Source organism: Podarcis raffonei, chromosome 6, assembly GCF_027172205.1.
Source record: "Podarcis raffonei isolate rPodRaf1 chromosome 6, rPodRaf1.pri, whole genome shotgun sequence".
Lineage (NCBI taxonomy): Eukaryota > Metazoa > Chordata > Lepidosauria > Squamata > Lacertidae > Podarcis > Podarcis raffonei.
Genome location: NC_070607.1, coordinates 58,095,997 through 58,110,854, shown reverse-complemented (window position 1 = coordinate 58,110,854; position 14,858 = coordinate 58,095,997). Strand labels below are relative to the sequence as shown.

Below are 14,858 nucleotides of genomic sequence, written 5' to 3'. Positions count from 1 at the left end.
GTGTAGGGGTCGGCAATTTTTTTAAAGCTGTGGGCCCGTCCACTGTCCCTCAGACCTTTTGGCAGTCCGGAGAAGCAGCACTGGGGGGGGGGGGCGGGAGCTGGAAGAAGAGGCGAGGGGGGCAAGTAGTCCTCCTCCCCAGCCCCAGCTGCTGCGTTTACCTTCCCAGGGGCTGTCGCTGCTGCCACTACTTCTTGTGGGTAGGCAGAGCAAGCTTGTCTGCTCTGCTCTCTGACCCACAGGAGCACCAGGGCAGCAGAGAAGGAGGGAAGATAAGCAGTGCAAAAGGGCTGGCTCCGGAGAGGGGCTGCTTAAAATGGTGCTCAGCCAGCTCAGCCCCCTTCCTCCTCTAGGCAGGGCAGGGAGAAGCCAGGAGGAGGGAGGGAGGAGGCACCGCTTGTGTGTGGGGGGGGAATGGAATGGCGCAGCCCAAACAGAATCCCCACGCCAATCCACGGACAGTCCGTGGACTGGATCCTGAAGGCAATTGGACCCATTGGCCTAAGTTTGCAGACCACTGATCTAGTACATCTGGAGGCGGCCTAAAACACTTTTGAAATGGACGTGTAATCAAGAGAAAGGCGTGGCTTTTGATTTGGCAGTGTCTCCTGATTCAGGGGGCCTGGCTAACAAAGAAATGGGATTGCATTTTGAACGGTACTAAGAATGTGGGCATCTGCATAATGCCAGGCCACAAATCTAGAGGTTTTCCTAAACTTTGAAAAAACTGTCGGCCACCTGCATGGAGGATGGCACACTGATGCACTGTCATAGGAAGTGGCCTTATACAGAGTCAGACCATTGGTCCACTCAACTTGGTATTGTGCATTTTGCTGGCAGGAGCTGGTGGGAATTGTTGAAAACTGGAGGGCAGCAAGTTGGCCGAAGCTGGTCTGCTTGAACAGTTACAGAGTCTCAGGTAAAAGTCTTTCCAGTTACCTGCTACTGAATCCTTTAAACTGGCAATGCAGGGTTTGCACTTGCATACAATTGATGTGCTGTATCACTGAGTTGCCATTGCTCCTTGAAAGTTTACAGGGGATAATCTGCGGCCTCGGTTCATATAGGGATCTTGACATCTGCAGACTACTGTACACAAGCTCTAAAGGGATTGCTCGTGTCTCGTATCGTTGACTGTCCACTGTATGGGCACCTTGAAGCAGTACAGCAAATGGCTTCCAACTTCCAGCTCTTGGCCATTGACCCACCCCACTTTCTTTCTTGTTTCCTGTTTTCCCTGTTAGGTTGATTCTGTAACTCACTCATTACAGAGGGCAAATCCAGGTCTGCCAGCGACTCTGCCAAATCTGACTCCCCAAACCAAGGCGTACAAGGCTTGCGTTTGTTGCATTCACATTTTTAATTTTGGAGTTGGGCCCTTGTACGCTTAAACTGTATTGGGAGGCACTGTTGCTGCAGCTGCCTGTGACACATAGGACTGTAGAGTTGGAAGGGACCCTGAGGATCATCTACTCCCATACGGAGATTGAACCTACAACCTTGGTGTTATCAGCATCATGCTAACCGACTGAGCTATCACATGATCTGCTATGGAGAGGCATATCTCAGCAATGAATTACCATTACTGTATCTGTATTTCAACTATACCAAGTGTGATTGGCAAATTGACAAACTCTACTCCAAGGTTTGTTTGTGTTTATTGTTCTTCTGCAGGAAAATCAATAAAACACATTTTAAAAAACAGCAGCAGCAGCAACTTGGGAGGATCCCTAAAAAGGTTTCCTGCAAAAGATCCGCAGTCACAAGGGCAGCAGCTCTAATTTGTTTTGCTTTGGAAGGACCTTCAAAGTCTTGTCTGTTCCTTTGTAGCTCTGTTCAACAGGCTGTAAACAAAGATACTAGCCCAAACCAGACACTGCGGTTGCTTGTAATATGCTTTCCCCCTCCATGAGAAGTGTTGTGTTGCATTTTGCTATCATACCACATTGACAGGTACCATAACTGGGAATGCAGTTAAGCATAAGTTGAAAGAATTTGAATAAGTTGTACTAATGTGCACACACACATGCACAAATACAAATTTCTTTGTTAACCTTTGGCATACTTCTTCCCAGCTTCAGCATCAAATAACTAGATTTTTATTCTAAGCAATGAAGCTGCTTAGTTACTGAGAGTGTGCTAAGGCATCAATATTATCTACTCAACTTGCCTCATGCACTCTAGGTCAACAAACACCCTGAGATTTAAGATATGTTCCCGCCTGCCCAGTGATCAGTTGGAGCCCTGCTCAGTCTTTCCTAACTAAATTTTCTGAGTGTTCTATAGATGTTTCCTGGCCATCTTCAATTTCACAACAGCATAGATTGGAAACATTTTTAGGTTGAAATTTGGATTCTCAGGAAACAAGTCTGCAGCATATTCTAGATATAATTTTGAGTGGAATGCATATACCTTTGAGATCACTCAAATGTCAGGCAGTTTTAAAAGAAATAAAATACGAAGGTCTGGTAATCTTGTGCCCATTCTTTGGAGAATGGGGTCTTCTCAGAAAAGGGTCATCCCTTGCCTTTTCTGTGAAAGACAGATCTGTGAAATGCTGTAAAACAGAAGACCAGCCCAGTGCAATCCTTTAAAAGAAGCACATCACCAGTTAATTTCTTGGCACAAGGCAAGCAGGTCTAGAAGATGTCAGGGGGATAATAATACTGTTAATTTGTAAGGAAGCAAAACGTGTTTGTCTTGGCTCTTCATTTTTTAAGGCTTGAATCTGCCTTCTTTATTAATAGTATCCCATGAGGATTTCCAGCTGGAATATCCAGCAGGATCCTTATCTAACTCACTTCAATTGGAAGGGAAATGAGTCTTATTAGCGAGGGAAGAACAGACAACAATGAGAGAAGTCCTTAAAAAGAAAAGTCTTCTGGACTCTCATCTTATTTACCAGCAAAGGCCTGTGGCTGGCTGTTCTCCGAGATTGTAGGTACGGTTTTATATACTGTTCAATTTCAAACATTTCTAAGCTGTGTGCAATCATCTCTAGGTGGTGCAAGGTAAGAAAATACTTCTTTAGTTTCTGGGTCGTTTCGCACGATGCTTGTAGAAGCTGCAACTCTTCCTATAGGGAGACCTACCACAGAGAACAGGAGTCAGTTGGCACCCAGGAGCAGCTGGCAACTTGCCACAGCTTTATCAAGCAGATAAGCAGATAAGCACAGAGGTAGAATGCTAGGCCTATGCAGGGAGAGTCATCAGATAAACCCGTAATAAGAGGCTGCTGCAATTGAAGGCTGAAGGGCAGCCAAAAAGCCACCACACTGGCCTTTTATGTGGTTTCTCATTCGCTTTTGATCCTCCTCGGTTGCCCCCCCCCACAATGCTTACTCCCTTCCTCAGGACTCAAATCTCTGTTCTCTTAAAGAGAGCAGATATTTCTCCCACCACACACTGTCAGATTGGGCTGAGTTTTTGTCTTCCTTGTGTTTCTCAGGAGATGCATGAATGAAATCCGTTCCTTTCCATCTGGTGCCTGTACTGATTGGCAGTGGCCCTGTGAGGTCTCAGGCCTGAACCGGAGGTGCCCAAGGACTGAACTTGGGACTATGCGCATACAAACCATATGCTCTGCTACTTCAAAGGTGGAGATTTGGTACCGATTTGCATGTGCAGAAATTTAGAATCATAGAATTGTACAGCTGGAAGGAACCCCAAGGGTCATCTAGTCATCTAGTCCAACCGCCTGCACAGGCAGGGAAAAAGGCAATTCTTCAGATATTCCAGCTTCAAGCCATAAAGGGCTTTAAAGGTCAAATCCAGCACGAATAGTTGTTGTGGTTTGTTACCTTTTTTATATCCCATGTTGTAGTTCTCAGGGTGGCTTACAATGAGAGGCGGAGGCTCACCGCTAATATAGGCACAAGTAGCTTTGCTGATAACATGCCAAAAAGTGTGCTTTTTAGTGACATGGTAGATCTATGCATGTTAGAAAATAACTGGAAATTATCCCTTTGGACATGCACCTATATAGGCCTGGTTTGAAGTGCTTCCCCTTATAGAAATACTACGACTTGCATCTATAGCTGTTCCTGATCCCGATGGTACACCTTACTTGGCTGGGACACACACACTCCCAAAGTTGACGAGCATTGCCATTCAAATGGTGTGCATGCCCCATGTCTTGTGATCGATTATGTAGGGTGGTGCTTACCTGCCCCCCCCCCATGTTAATCATGTTGGCACCTCAGCTAGGAACAAACAGAGCTGCCTTATACCACGTCAGACCATTGGTTTGTCTATCTCACTATTATCTTCCACTGACTGCCAGCAGCTCTCCATGCTTTTGGATAATGAGGTTTCCCCAGCCTTACCTGGAGATTCCAGGGATTAAACCTGGGACCTTTTGCATGCAAAGGATGTGCCTTACCACTGGGCTACAGCCCCCACTCTGCTTCCATGCTCTGTTTGTTTCAGCATTCACGTATGTTCAGAACTCAGACACACCCAGTAACAGCTCTCTCTTCACATGCTCTTTTGGAGAGGGCAACACGAGTGAAGCAGTCAAGGTCAGGCTTGGCAGACCCTCTGCAGCGACAAAAGCACAAGAGCAGAATGCTGCCGAATCATCAGGACAGAAGCCGTTAAGCAGGAAGTGCTGCGTCTTGCCTTCTTTTGTCTTTCCTTTTGCAGATGGTGCTCACATGCACATCATGGCTCACGGGATTTCTTCTCTCAGTCCTACTGATTACTGCAGTGACTTTGATAAAGCCTCTTTCTGCTGTTCTAGTGACATCCAGTAGCTGTTAGGAGAAATGGCTGCAGCTTCATGGATGAATTTGAGCATGGGAAATAGCTGGTTCTAGGAGTTAAGGGTTGATTTGTGTACAGCCTTAAAAAGGGGGGGGGAACCTAATGCAAGCACAATAGCTTTCTGCATTTAAGGTGCAGCCCAGATGATCAGGACTGGGATAAGGATCGGTGTTCAAATCCCAGCTAAGTTATGGAGCTTCTGGGGTCACTTTTGCTTGACCCAGTTGCTTTCTTTCAGCTTAACGTAACACAGGGTTGTGATGAAGGAAATTACCTTATTTTATTTCTCTCTTCAGCCCAATATTGTCTCTGCTGATTTCCAGGTCTTGTTAAAACTGGGAGACAGTGGTTTACTACAACCCAAGGTTGCAAACCATGGTTTGATTGTGGTTGCAAACTGCTAGTATTGTGGCCAGAGCTTAAATGTTTGGACATAACAGGTAAGTATATACGGCTTAGCAAGTCTTGGAAGTATTGCATTAAGTCAAGAGATCGGGGGTGAGGAGCCACGACCAATAACCATGGTCATTATGGAATGAAGATTATTACATCTGAACTGATTCTAAAAGTGGTATCTGCAGATATTTTAATGTCTTGTTAACTGGTTTTCACAGCAGAGCTGTAATAGTAGTAGCTGTAAATTTTTACTCTCCAATCAAAATGTTTGATGAAGATGTGTGCAGCGAGGTTAATACAGAGTTACAATGGTACCTAAACTTAAATGGTGCATGAACAATGGTACTTAAACCCAAGAGAAAGGGATGAAGGATTGAATGGGCCTCATATGCACAACTCCCTTTTTAAGTATCCAACACGGGGCTGGAACATAATGGACAGGATATGCTCTTATTGAAATCATTTCTTGCCTCTGCTGTGCCCATTTTCTACACAAACAACATTTTTGGTCCACAATGATTTGGCATCCCTCAGTAAAATCAGATTGTCCTGTGGGTGGAAGCAACCTGCCAAGAGTTGCTTGCAAGTTGCCACTATTGGGAGGAAAAATGCACTCAGGAAAACATCACCCTGTACTAATTTTTCTTCTTTGGTGCTTTTCACTTGAATACTTGCTGCTGCTGTTTATTTTCTTTCTGTTGCTACTTATTTAACCCTAAGCAGGTTCTTAAAACCTATCAGTTTTACTGCTTTGAAATTGGCATGCGATTGCACAACTTTGCTGTTAGTATCATAATATTTGGAAGCAACATCTTAAATTTGGTGCCATATATTTCTATGGGTGTAGTGCTGCTGGTGTGACGACCTTAGGTCAGGCTGCAACACAGTCATGAGTTCTGAGTCCAGCCCACCAGCTGAAGACCAGTGGTTTAGAGCGGAGGGGAGGAAACCTGTCCAGAAGTTGCTGACTTGCATCTCCCATAATCCCTGGCCAAGCTGAATGGGCAGATGGAGTCCCACAATATATGGAGGGCCACAGGTTCCCCACCTCTGGTCTAAAGCAACCCATTTGATAGTCTCTGAAGATGTGAGGTTTGGTATTGGTCGGACATTGAGAAGCGAATAATTCCAAACCCATTGTATCATGGACTCCTGACTGACTTTTATAGAGGGAGGGTTCCTGATCTCACGCTTCCTTGCTGACCAGGCCATGTAGTTTATTGAGGATATCGGAACGCTTCATATCTGGCTTGGCCACGTTTCCCAATAGTTTTATTATCTGTTGCTATTATTTTGCGCCGCATTGTTTGTTGTGGTGAATCATGAGCTGCTAGTCTGTGGCCGTTTTGCTGCCTTGGAACAGTGTTCACATCATGTCGAGTGCTTCCATGCAAATTGCAGCAAGCTGCTTTGATCAGCCAGAGTATTATTAATTAAGGGCCTGGAGCGCCACAGATTGATGGGATGCAGTGAGGAGACGAAGGAGGTTGCTGTCTCACTGATGCCAGTAAAAATAGGGCACCTCTTCAGATCCCCTGCTGGGTTTCCAGTGAAGTGCTTTAAAGTCGTGCTTCAACATATTTGCCTTTGTGTAAAGGAAGAACGCCATCAGATCCTCATGGAATAATACTTTTTCTCACTTTCAGACACATTCATTTATATATTCTTTATTGCAGTTTTAACATGCCTTTTCTCCAGAGACCTCGGGGTGACCTTTGCCCTGATGACAGTCCTGTTTGCAATATGCAGGATTAGCCCAAGACTGCCTGTTGTAAACATTGCATTGTGCCTCTCACTGTCCTATTTCACATTCAGAAGCCAGCTGAACTGGCAGTTGCATCTTACTTCAGCTCTGGTGATGAGAGGACAGCGCAGCTCTGTCCTTGTCACCACTTCCTGCTCTCCAGCTTCTGCTGCTGAGGCGGCTGCTCACTCTGTCTGATGGTAGGGCTGGTCCTAGGTAACTGAAGTTAAGAGAAGCTGACTGGTCACTTCTGTTTGATTTCTGCAAGGAAGCATTTGACATAAAGAACTTTATTTTTTAATTGAAGTGATCTCTCTGATACATAGTTCTGATTATAGACGGTCAGAAGCAGGTTATGGAGCGGAGTGCCTTTGAAAAAGTTATGTTGACCTGCTTTGTTTGCTAGCAACAAAATTCACAACCATACCCCATTTTTTAGTGACGGAGCTAAATTAAACAGCAAAAAGCATTTGCAAGGTTTTTTTCCTGAGCTGTTAGCAGATCCACAGGTGTTGGGTTAAAAAAAATCCAGTCAAGGAATAGAATAGTGTGGTGAAGTGGTTAGAGTGGTGGATTGGGATCTAGGAGGTCCAGGTACAAATCCACATGCAGACATGAAGTTCACTGAGTATTCTTGGGAAATCACTATCTCCTGGAACAGGGGCAACCTTCTGAATGTTGCTGGACTACAGCTCCCTGACCACTGGCCATGTCGACTAGGGCTGATGGGAGTTCAAGAGCATCTGGAGGCCAACACATTGGCTACACCTATCTCAGACTGACCTACTTCACAGGATTGTTGCGAAGATTAAAATAGTAGGATCTAACCTTTGAATTTGTTTGTCAGCCTGAGACCTGTTGTGCAGGTAGATGAGATTAAAGTTGCTAATGACCCACTGTTGTGGTCTATATAAACACAGAGCCAAGCATGCTCCATTGTACAGTGGTACCTCGAGTTACAAACACCTCATGTTACAAGCGCTTCAGGTTACAAACTCCGCTAACCTGGAAGAGTTACCTCGAGTTGAGAACTTTGCCCCAGGATGAGAACCAAAATCGTGTGCCGGCGGCGCAGCGACAGCAAGAGGCCCCATTGGCGAAAGCACGCCTCTAGTTAAGAACCATTTCAGGTTAAGAACAGACCTCTGGAACGAATTAAGTTCGTAACTAGAGGTACCACTGTATTGCAAAACTGTTGGGCAGGCCCCCTTTTATAGGAATGCAGAGCCTCTGCAGTGCTGCATGAACCTCCTGAGGCTGTTCTGCTCTTTGTGATCTTTTCCTGCACCCAAGATAGAGATTATTCTTCTCTGAGCAGCCTTATGTGGCCTAGCCGGAGCAGATCTCAGGACCTCTACTCCAGGAAGTGAAATTCCAGGGTAGGTGATCAGCTGGCTGAGTGAGATCTGGCCGCCACTGAGAACTCTGTGGTCGCTGTGGTTTGCATGGTTTGGGGCTGGGGCCAATAAGACAAGTGGTGTGTTTATTTGGTTTTTCTTCTTTCTACACTTGAGTCATGAGAGGAAGAGAATCAAAAGGACTATGTTGTGCATGTCCCAACAGCTCATTGTTTGATCTGCTCTTTTCAGGTAGCAGGCTGCTTTGACCTCTGATAAAGGTTATGCGCAGTCCAGTCACTTGCATATTTACTTAGAAGTGATTAAAATTGAGTTCAGTAGGGCTAGGTGAAATAGATTGTCAAAAGAGGACAAAAGTGGACACGGATTTGAATGAAATTTGCCTAGAGTAATTTATTTGTATGGATACAAATTCAGAAATAATTACTGTACTTTTAAATATCTCGCCATGGTGAGGAAGACTGTGACCAGGTGACCTCTGCATTTGCTCAGTCTTTGCTCTCTAGGTGCTAACTGTTGATGGATAATAGTCTTCTGCTATCACTTCTTTATCCTCCTTAAACCAGATTTGGATCTGTCTGAACTGCAGTGTCCTATGGGTTTTCACTCTCTGAGAACATCTTGCAACAGCTATGGCTAATTCAAGGAACAACAACTTCAGTTATCCTATTTACTGGTGCACAATACTTCAACACTCAGCAGGGCAGCTAGGACTTGCTAGGCAGGTGAGACTAAGATTCCCACTGAACTATGGAAGGAACCACATTGAGAAAGGGGAGGGGAGTTTCTAGGACAAGCCACACTTGCTATGCAGATGGCCCCTCAAGTGTAGGATGTCTTCAAATAGAGGACTGCCCAGTCTCCTCTGTGAGGTAGGACACATGGACTACCTTGCAGTAGGGTTTGCTCCCAAGTAAGTATGTATAGGAGCACACCCGTAGCTTGTCTTTACTTACAGCATCCAAGTGTGTCAAGAATATAGTGGAAAACTAATAGAGTGTAACAGCAGGCATACTGCATACTCAGGAAGCCCTTTAAGATCCAAATACTGTCGTTTTAGCTTATTTAAGCCCTGCAGATGTGGCATGGCATGTATCTCCTTTGCCATCGAGCTCTCCCCTTTTCCATCCTTCTGTCAATCTTTAACTTCTTCTCTTGCCTCCAAACAACGCTGCATTGTTCAGTTCCGGAAGAGGCGCTATACTTTTTGCATAGTATCTGGCTCTAAATGAGTCACATCATCGGTAGAATATGGTCTAAAGAAAATGAGGGTGTTCTTGACAGTATGAGGAAATTGACCAGAAGGCTTCTGGGCTTCCTTATCCTTGATAGAAAACAATTATCTTATTCTGGTCTCATCACTAATCCCAAAGTTGGCTTCAAGAAAGTCATGTGAATGCTCTGAAGTAAATTTCAAGGTAAACTTCAATCAGGGCTTTTTTTCAGCCGGAACTTTCTGGAACTCAGTTCCCGCACCTCTCAGGTACGTGCCATTGTCATTATGAGAGAACGGGGCTTTCATGGTGAGTTCTGGCACCTATTTCTCTAGAAAAATAGTTAATTTAGTTACTCTTGTTGAGTGTGTACCTCATATACTTTTCATCAGAAACTGGCAGAAGACATGTCCTCCTGAGGGGCAGATAAGCACTAAGACCCAGCTTCATTTAAGGACTGCCATCCTCCCAAAAGTGCATGTCAACCAAAACTCTCACTAAAGCTGATAATTGTTCATGAGAACTGCCCTGTTTACACTTCCTTTTGGTTTCTTCACTTGTAGGTGACTGGTGGCACAGCATGACTTTCTTCCTAAGCCCTGAACTGAGCACCCAATAGTCACTGGATTCAGTGGCTTCCCCCCTGCCCCCCTTACAAGAGATGTCTGGAACTAGAGGCAATGGAGAGCACTGGAAGTCCTTGGAGTCTGTGGGGATCAGCCACAAGGAGCTGGCTCTTGCGGAAGCCCTGCAGATGGAGTATGATGCTTTGTCCCGCCTGAGGCAGGATAAGGAGGAGAGCCAGGCGAAGCAGAATACTGACCAACCTCTCATTTCCTGGGATGATCCAATTCTGGATTACAACAAGCCTGCTGTAAGGAATGACTGCCACAATATCAAGGTCATGAGAGGCCTCTCTGGCTCAGACTCGACCCTGAACTACAATGCCCTCTCTGGCCAGGAGGTTTCGAGAGCTTTTGGGACCAACAACTCTACCTCATCCAGTCTGCTGCCTGAGCCAGAGAGCCAGCCTTGGTTGAAGGGACCTCTCTCCAGCGACTATTTGTACATCTTCGACAGCACGGGGGGTGACTTCCTCACTGACCCCCCCAATAGTACACCCCACCAGAATAGCAGTAGCGGCAGCTCCCCTAAGAAGCTTTCTCCTCCCCCGTTGCCCCCTCGCATTGCCATCTGGAATGCCTCTGAAGTGAACCAAGCTTCCTTGAAAGGCTCCCAACCCAATGATATCAACATGTTCTCCTCAACCCACGAGAGGGCTGATGGAAAATTGCTAGGCCGTAGAATCTCGGAAGAGGACCCGTACAGCACAGTGGACTACGATGGCATCAACGACGCCATCACCCGGCTCAACCTCAAGTCCACTTACGACACCGACCTTCTGAGGGATGCCCCGTGGAGCTGGAAGGAAGGCAGAAGCATTTTTGAGAAAGAAAGCAGCGGGAAGCCGGTTGCTCGTAGCAAGACTATGCCTCCTCAGGTACCTCCCAGGACCTATGTCTCCAGGTCTGGTGGACGGAAGAATTCTGGTCCCAACAAGAACCGGAGGATATCAGCAGATCCGGTAAGGCCATTTTTATGTAAGCGGAATGATGTATGCCTAAGGAGCCTGAGTGGTGTGGCAGAGGGATGCACATAATGTTCCCTGCCTTTGTTTTCAGATGCAGTGTGTATCATTACAGGAGTCAAATTATTTGGTACCTTTCCTAGCATTCACCAAAACCAAACTCTTAGTCCTTAGTAGAAGTTTTTTATTCCTCCAAAGATTATTTGTAGCTACATCTCAGAAAAAGTGGCATCTCAATGGATATAACCGTTTTCTATGCTAAGTTAAGCCATCAGAAAATGGTTAGGGAATGCCTGCCATAAGGCTACCTACTCTGCTTTCCCCTCTCCTTTCCCCCACACATATTATGATACAATTGTTGAAGGATATCGTGGAAGCTTTTGTACGTACAACTATAGGTGCAAAGGCCACCACCCAAGGATGTATGCGTTCTTCAGTGTGGACATTTGGGTGAAGGGTCAACTGAAATGTTGTTTAAGCCCAGCTAAGTACAACCAAGTGTTTTAAAAGGAATCGAAAAGGGACAGAGACAAAGTTTGCATGTTTTGAGTGACAGTTTGTGAACCTATCCATAATACAGTGAAAATCAGCTTTTGATTTCTAGGCATTTGAATTTGACAGCATTAGAAATGTATGAATCCTTACTAAAATATCACGTGCAAGGGTCTTTAATATTGCTGTGGGATGCTTAAAATGTTTCTGTCCACCAATAGCCATAGCTGTAAACTTTTCCCTTTTCTTGCGAGGAATCCTATTCGGAATAAGGGAATTTCCCTTAAAAAAGGGAAACGTTGACAGCTATGCCAATAGCAGCTCTTTTCTGTGGGAGGCAAGGGGTTAATTCTTGCTCTGTGTGTGCTACACTTCTGATTCTGATCACCCCGACTGCTTCCTTTTTTAAAAGAGCAACAACCTCAAGCCCTCCCAAACATACTGAATAGATTTAACATAGTTTGGTTGCTTAGATTTCAAGTCCTCGTGCAGCTGTATCCTGTGTGGCTCATAGGCATGCAGTTTCACAGTAATCCAGTCCCACCAGTCCTCATGCTCCTGGTTCTCTACCCTTAGTATCTGCTTAACATATGGAAACAACAGATCTCTTCTCCATTTCCCCAGTTTATGAAGACAGGACCTTGGAGGACAGCTATTGCTTCATCAGTGAGGCAGCTCAGACTGAGAGCTTACATAGGAGCTGGAGGCTCCACCCCTTCCTGGCTCTCTGCCAGGCCCCGATTCAAGCAGTTGCTGCCATATGCTTCTGAGTCTTTTTGAGTTGCTTTAAGTATAGCTAGTTGGACATTTCAGCAGCAGTTGGTACTGAAGGTCCTGCTTTTCTAAGCCATTTCTTCTGTTTTTAGGCTCTTGACCTACCATGCAAACTTTTGCAAGCAATACACCCTCTAATATACACTGACTTTTCAGGATCCCACCAGTATGGAGGTCTGCTGAAGGGCCCTGCTCCCCTTTCTCCTCCTCTAGGAAGACCATGGGTTGCACTCATCACCCAGTCCCACAACGTTAGGTCTCTTCTCTGTGGGGGAACCACTCTCCGTTTGTCCACTTTACACGAAAATGCTGAACTGAAAAGCAAAGCTCTTGTGGAAGTGCACAGAAACAGCTGCCTAGGATGCTTCTGGAATAACAGATTCTGAACTTGTTTCCTGTTCCTCATCCTGACTTAAATGTCACCATGGGAATTCATTGTCCCACTTGTATGTTGCCTCTACTGAAGCTTGCTGGCACACATCAGCTGCCTTGAAAGGGCTGTCTACATCTGTTGTGCTATTTATATGATCCACACAACAGCAGTCAAAGGGAAAGGCAACATCCAGTAAAAACTTTTTCCAAAAGACGTGAGTCCATCCTGGCTGTTAGAACTCCTGTTTCCCAGAAGCTACAGCTTCTGAAATGTCACGTGGTCCTCAGGCCAATTGTTTCCTGTTAGTAAGCAAGGATTGGATAGAGTATTTGCATCTTCACTTACCTTCCCAATCCTTTTTTTAAGGATCCTAAGAAGAATCGCATAGCAATGATTTTATAGAAGAAATCCTTTGCTGTAAAAGATTCTTGGAAACGGGATATCCATGGGGATATCCTTTCCTTGCTGCTTCTGGGATTCTGAATGGGTCTAAGGCGTATTTTTAGACATAAGAGTAGATGACAAATACCTCTGGCATCTGAAGGATATAAATACAAGCAAGCTCTCCACCATCACTAAACTTCATGGGACCAACTCTCCCCGTACGCTCAGTGAAAAATGTTGTCAGAAGCTGCTGGCAGAGGTTATGTAAGTCGTTCTCTGCTTTTGCTGTGCAAGAAACTAATTATAAAGGAGCATTAAAATTGTCTTTAGTGTCTGTTGTGTTCTGTCCTTTTCTCTCTCTTTTTTCTCCCTCTCTCCCCCTGTTCCTCTAACTATTTGGTGGGTTAATTGCTCTGACAGTGGGACCTTTGTTTGCTTTGAAGGAGTGAATTGAGGCTCTGAGACCATGCGTGCACTCTGGCCTGGCATTCAGAGTGTTTCTGTCCTTGCTCCTTATCCTACTGTAACATTTGGGAAGGAGGCACTGGAAACAAAAAGAAATATTTTTGAGAATTCTCCCTCTTCTAAAAATAAAAGCTTAACAACAACTATCTCCTGTGTGGTGACAATGATGATATTTTTTAAATTTTTAATTTTAAATGGCATCTGCTTCTGCCAGGGCTGGTGCATAATAATATGAGCACCATCCCAGCAGAGCTACAGATCTTTGAGAGAGATCGCATAAGAAACACCCAAATGCATATGCAGGGGGTATGAATCTATGTGCATGCAGTCTTCCACTAGTTTCTTTCCAGAGCAGAAACTTTAGCAAAGTTTAGTTTGGGAGGAGGATCCTTGGTATAAAAACGTGAGTCTTTACAAACAAATACATTCCTGTTTTTCTTGGAAAAACCACTGATGAATGCACTGTTCTACAAAGACTTTCCTTTCTATGGGGTCATTGATTAAATTCTGGCCAGTTTTCTTTTAGGCTGTGGAATGCTATTTAGTTCCTTTTTGCCATATGATAACTGTTTGTTTACGTTATGTTTGTACATCTCTTTGGAAATGTTTTTAGAAAAGTGATTTAGAAATATTTGAAATAAATCATATAAATATAAATATGGTGCAGATCAGGCTGTGGACCAGTGTAGGCTGCTGGGTGTGTACCTACAGCTATCCTCAGAACTGCTAGGTTACAAATTTGCTTTATGGTATGTTCAAGCACTGAACTTAGATCATATCAGTTCATCCGGCATTCAAGATGTGTTCTGCTTTCTTTTTCTTCATTTCTTTTTTTTTTTTAAGGCAGACAATAAATCCAAAGCTATTTGCAGCAGTTATGAGTTCTGCATTGGCTCAAAGGAGTGCAGCTGTTGTCCTCATATCAATAACTGATATTAATCCTTGAATTAATAGCTGTAAGCCAAAGCAAGAACCTCCTCAATACAGTGAGCTGGATAGATCTGCAGCATAAGCTCAATGCACAACTTAACCCACATTTATCAGAGCACTACAAAGCTGCCAAGGCTGTTAGGGTTAAGGTGGGTTGAATTGAAAGGAAATCATGTGGAGAAGAAACTCTCTCTCACGCTTCATCATGTGCAGACATCTGTCTTCTACTCAACCATTTTTTTGGTACCCTAATTTTGTGGGTAGAGAAGATGAGAAAGAAATTTGATTCAGTTCACATTTAAAGGCAGACTTAGAAAATTCACACTTTTCGAAACAATATTCAAACTGAAACACAGCCATCCTTCAAAACTCAGTT

General features: G+C 44.6%; 1 protein-coding gene across 3 annotated transcripts in view; it reads left to right on the top strand.

The window, feature by feature from the left end:
* PIK3C2B (phosphatidylinositol-4-phosphate 3-kinase catalytic subunit type 2 beta) overlaps positions 1-14,858 on the top strand; it is an 85,373-nt gene that overhangs the window by 13,753 nt on the left and 56,762 nt on the right. For 2 of the 3 annotated variants that reach the window (XM_053393203.1, XM_053393204.1), the window contains exon 2: positions 10,040-11,061. In XM_053393203.1, the coding sequence (XP_053249178.1) occupies positions 10,138-11,061 (924 nt within the window). In that variant the 5' untranslated portion in view covers positions 10,040-10,137. Of the gene's footprint in view, positions 1-10,039; positions 11,062-13,247; positions 13,352-14,858 lie in introns of those variants that run through there. The other variant, XM_053393205.1, reaches the window with a different exon arrangement.